The sequence below is a fragment of the Labrus bergylta genome, chromosome 21, assembly GCF_963930695.1.
Source record: "Labrus bergylta chromosome 21, fLabBer1.1, whole genome shotgun sequence".
NCBI lineage: Eukaryota > Metazoa > Chordata > Actinopteri > Labriformes > Labridae > Labrus > Labrus bergylta.
The window spans coordinates 18,008,120-18,013,721 of NC_089215.1; the positions used below are offsets into that span (position 1 = coordinate 18,008,120).

Genomic DNA, 5,602 nt, shown 5'->3' on the forward strand with positions numbered 1-5,602 from the left:
TGGGAAAATGGGCACTGGTTTAGCTCAGTTGGTAGAGCAGGCGCCCTGTGTACAGGCCTTATTTCTCTTTGCACCCGTCCAGGTGGGGCGTCTGCACTTTTTTGATTGGGGTAGCCCACCTGGGGCACTGACTTATGCAGGGGTGGCATGAAGTTTGTGCATTCACCCAAATTCATTTTATATGCGTACCCTTTCTTTCCCCATTAATGATCTGTATTTGTAAGTTAGTGCAACTTCTTCTTTGCTTGATTCTTTGAGGACTCAAAACGAAGATGAAACAAAGTCATGGAGCGCTGCGCCCAAGTAGAAAATGTTTTAACTTCTGTTCAGTGCGCACAAAGTTAAAACTAGGTGCTGCTGTGCTCAGCTCAGCGGGGCACAGATACGCTCTTACGCCGCGCAACACATGGACAATGAAAGGGTTTGAGAGCAGCGTGTAGCGCCCACGGCGTCCTATCTGAAAAGCCCTTAGCAGGTTAGTCAACCAAACTTACACATCCCTCGCCGTGACAACACCCACTTTGATCGTCTTGAAATCGTTGCTGTGAAAACGACACATAAACTTTCCCCGCTGTATGTATTCTAGTACTTTTACTCAAGATGGATTTGTTTACACTCCCAATGAATTGCATGTTAAAAAATTATCATGCCAACTTTTCTAGCATAGACTGATGGTCATTGAGCGCATCCAGGAGGGGCTTAGAAGGAGCAATATTAAATCTGTGTATTAACTCGTACTAAATACATTTCCACCTTTAGCCTCTTTTAAATAACAGTAATAGGTCCTCTGTGATCCGACGCACCAGGCATCCCAAAGAACATGATCTTTGAAAAAGGTCATTTTCAGTTTTCATTGAACATCATTTCTGAATGAGCCGACAGCACACAGTATCGGTGGAGATATGAGCAGGGGGGTCAGATACAGGCTGCTCAAGACTCTCAGCAGCCATATTTGGTCACGTAGCACTCTGAGCTTGAGCAGACCATCAGACTGTACTGTTCTTAAATGTCCCATCCAATGACTCTCACACTTCCTCTCTGCGTACTGATGTCACCTCTGTGAGTTTGTCAAGCTCAAGTCTGGAACACTTTTCTAAGAAGAAGACTGAATACATGATTAAAGATGCAATATCTTTTCCCTCAGTGTGGTCTAAAGATATACACATCATAATTATTTATTTATTTACTTATTCTCTATGGGTGTGATGTGATCACTATGTTGTATACTTTTTGGATTATTCAGTGTGAGAGTCTGACTTCAGGTCACCAGGGGAATGTAAATGAAGAATGACTGGAAGCTGATTCATGATGTTTTGAACATTCCACAAAATAAACTCTGCAGCCTTTTAGTGTGTTCCTTCACCTGTGAGAGTCAGTTATATTTGAATCTCTATTTACATATTCTTCATAAAAATGTAGAATCTGTACATGAGGGTCTGGATTTTCAGCATACGAAGTATTATAGGTTTCCGTTTGTAGTGCATTTGTAGTCCGAGCTCTGTTGACCAATTACGTGTCAGCAGGCTTTGATGTGTGCAGGAGAAACAGTTATCCTCTCGAATGCCTAACCAGCTATCACGGATGCTATTCTGACAATCATTACTTTGTCTGAATAAACAAATTGTCAGAAAAATAGTTCTCTTCTCGATCAACATTTTACACTTGAGCCACAAACCTGTTGGCTCAATGTCACAATGACAATCAGAGTTTAGATTCCCTGACTCCCTTGAATGCATCAGAAAGCATCTACCTGACCTCCATTCAACAAAACGAGCATTTTAAAAGTTGTTTTCTTCTCCTCTTGATGTCAGACCTGGCACAGCTTGACTTTTTATTTTTCTAAATTAGTTTATTTTTGGGCTCTTATGGCTGTAGAGAGCCAGAGTGAAGCATCAGTATGACCTCTGCTGTGTGAGTGATGGCCGTAAAATGATGGCTCTACTTGTCATTTATTAGTTGAAGGAAGAATGTGCAACTTTTTGATCCATGAGATGTCGCACTTGAGCACCAGCATGAAAGCAAAACAAACTCATCCGCTCTCCTCCAGCGACGCTGCGCTCGAGGGACGACAAGGAGAGACTGCTCAGAGAACCCGAGTGACCTTGTTGGGTGTAAGGGATTAAAAAGTTATGATAAATAAGAAGTGACTTAAAAGTGACTTAACAACAAGTAATAGCGTTTTAAAATGGATTCTAAAATCTACAGGGAGCAAGTGAAGGGGGGCGAGTACTTATATACAGGAACTAACGGGTCTGATGCTCAAAGTTTCCAAGAGGTCAAACTGTTCTGATCTGTCAATGAGTCTCTGAGAGAGCTCCACTGTTGTGTGGGAGGATTTGACTTTGACTGGCTTTAAAGGAATGTGCCCTGCCTTAAAAACAACACAGCTAAAAGATTTGATCAACCCGGGTGGTTTTGAGTCCTCACAAGAACTAGATTCATATCTATGAAAGTGCAACAGTTCAGTTTTTATACCGTACATTCAAACTCAACTTTTATTATAGTGAACATCCGTAATCTGCAGTGTGACTTTTTTTTAATGTCTTTGTTTATGTTTGGAATTCTGTTCAGACAATTATTTTTTAATTGTAATCACCATCAGGTTAACGAAACAGTACAATTCTTTGGTTGATGACAAATACCTGCAGATATAATGACATCCTCATCCTCAGTTAAGTGCAGATAATTAAAGCATTATGTACCCAAAACTAAGACAATGGCTGTATTCAAAGCCGCCTGCTCTATATTACTATCTAACATAGTGTGCTGTATGTTCTGCATACTGCCATACGTTCAACAGCTGTATATAGTATGACTTGGTGTTATTTTGAAGGCCCATTTGGGGATTTTATATCAGGTGAATACAGGGGGTTGTGTCAGGTCTTTTATACTTTCTGGTGGAATTGTGGATACTTCAACACTTTTAGATACCACGTGTTTAAGAATGATACAATCTCAGTATCTTTTATTCACTCACTATGATTCAATGAAAGAGAGAGAGAGAGCAGGGGGTGGAGCATTCACAGTCACCGATTGGCTAATACAGATTTTTCTCGAGTCCTTTTTTTGAACGTTCATGTCTCTTACCAACACACAGAGCAGAGGAGGGGATGCTGTGGAAATGCACTTCAACATACGCAACATCCTGATAGGACTGATATAAAGCGTAAACACTGATATTATTTTCATTGTGTGATCTATTTGTACTAATCTCTCCCTGCTTGTCGTCCTTCTTCAGGGTGGAGTTCCAGAACAAGTTCTACTGCGGTCAGGGCTTCAAGTTCGTCCCCTTCTCGTTTGAGAGCATCCTGGAGGGACGTTTTGACGAGTGATCAGCCCCCCCCCCCCCCCCCCACCCCCCCCCCCCCCCCCGACTCTGTGTTAGTGTTTGTGTGTGTGCATGAGCCCAAGTGCAGCCCTCTGACACCCTCTAGTGGTCATTTGTGAAACTGTTATTGTGTGTGAGCTAAACTGTGGTCTGTGTAAAGAGGTTTCTTTTTTTTCCAGTGTACATGTGCCAAGCTGTGCTCATACTGGAGCTTCTATTGCTGCGGCACAGTACCATCTCTGTACTGTGAATACTGCTTTGTTAACATCTCCTCTGCCAGCTTTCCCTCCAACAAATCCATCACTAAATACGACTGGCGAGCTCTGAGTTCATAGAGATGAATCAGGGTGGAAGGCAGAAAGCGTTTAACCTTAATGCGGTGGCACCTCAAATTAAAAAGTGTACACTTGTGTAAGATTGGGGGGGGGGGGGTGGGGGAGGGGGCTCTGAAGCAGGTCTCCTCGGTTGTGTCTGGTGGTCAGATCAACAAACCGTGTCCTGTGAAGTTATCCTGTCTATCTGTGCAGCTTGGTGCCGTGTGGCAGTGGAAAAAACCTTTAAAGATTCATCAGGCTTGTGATTTAAAAACTGTCAGAGCAGCTTTACATTTCTCCTGTGAAATCAGAGTCAACAGAAAATCCCCGTGTTCACTCCAAGCTCTTGGTGTTTCTCCATGTTAGTGCTGAGTGGTAACGTGTTGTTGTAAGCTCATGATTTCACCTTTTTGATGTTACCTGAAAGTCACACTAGAAGTACGACTGACAGTGTTTGCACAGAAGTCATCTGAACATCTGACAGTGTGTAGAATCTATGGATCAAATGGATGTATTGATCTGACAATGAAATAATAAACAAAGATCCGAGCTGTTTGACAGATATCAGACGTGTCGGTCGCAGCCTCCCTGTCATCTTATGCCGATTTGTTTACCTCTGTGCTGTGACCTTTGACCCCTCTGTGCTCATTCGGTGTGAATCGTTGTTGTGAACCACTTGAAGAGCTGATAACTGATCGGTACTAAATGTGTGAAATCACCTCCAGCTGCTTCAGAAATGTGAGAGGAGTTGTTGACTACATCCTTTGTTTCTGATAAACTAATCAATCGACATATCTGAGGAATCATTTTGAAATAAAATGTGCAATATTATCAACCGCCTCTCATCCAAATGTAACTGTGGTGTTGATTTGAAGTAGGTTCTGAAACTGGTGTTTGATTTGAACGAAGGTGCAGAAACTTCAGTTATTGATATCGTTCTTGGAGTGTTGTGACAACACATGCAGCTGATGTCAGTCAGTGACTGTTTACGTGGAAGATGATGTGCCCGTGATCAATAAAAACAACCCAGGGGAATACTCTTGTGTCATTTATTTATTCATTCAGTCATGCTTTACACCTTTTTTTGTGACCAACTTTTTATTTATTTGTATTTTGTTAGGCAAAGGTTGCAGGTGTACATTATCTTGTAAGTTTAGTCAGTATTAATACATAAATGTACATCAATGTGGCTATCAATAGATGAATGAATCCATCTTCTGATGGTCACTTTGAATAGAAACCTCTGCCATCTGTGTGTAAATGTGTTATCAAGTCCATTTACCATTTATCATTCATTCGGTACTGTTAGTCTTTTGAGGATTTTGATAAAGAGTCTTAAAGGAACATGGACTATAAGCAAAAGTTAGAGGTGCACTGGGCAGGTGTTTGATTTAATTATACTCATATTTCGAAAGGGTACAAACGTTTTTGCATTTTGTGAATCTCTTAAAGATACAACAGTGTGTGTTATTATAGAGAAATCATTTTTAAAGATACATAAAAATATATTTTACTACAAAAGAGGATTAGGGCAAGACACAAGTAGCCTAATACATAATGATAGGAGCAAGATTTGCTTACCATTATAGGCTATACACCACGAGAAAAAAAGTCGAAATTTAGATAAAGCACTCGAAAAAACAAAGTCGGAATGTAAGAAGTGAGGTCGAAATATAATGTCTTACATTAAGTCAAAATGTTGAGAAAAAAAAGTAAAAAATGAAGTGGGGAAAAAAGTTGAAATGATGAAAAAACCTGAAATGTTGAGATAAAAAAGTCGACATTTAAAGAATAAATGTCGAAAGGATGAGGGAAAGGGTATAACATGAAAAATGAATGTAAAGCATAATAAAGGAAATAAACATCTTCTTATTTGTTCCCGTGATTATTACCGTATTTTAGTCTTCTATGTCACGCCTTTATTTTGAAGAAAATGACCGGAAACGCGATGCTAACAGAG

General features: G+C 40.5%; 1 protein-coding gene across 2 annotated transcripts in view; it reads left to right on the forward strand.

The window, feature by feature from the left end:
* LOC109996948 (V-type proton ATPase 116 kDa subunit a 1) overlaps positions 1-4,679 on the forward strand; it is a 28,828-nt gene extending 24,149 nt beyond the window's left edge. For both annotated transcript variants that reach the window (XM_020651290.2, XM_020651291.2), the window contains exon 22: positions 3,239-4,679. In XM_020651290.2, coding sequence (XP_020506946.1) covers positions 3,239-3,332 — 94 coding nt within the window. In that variant the 3' untranslated portion in view covers positions 3,333-4,679. The remainder of the gene's footprint in view (positions 1-3,238) is intronic.
* Positions 4,680-5,602: the final 923 nt, after the last annotated feature.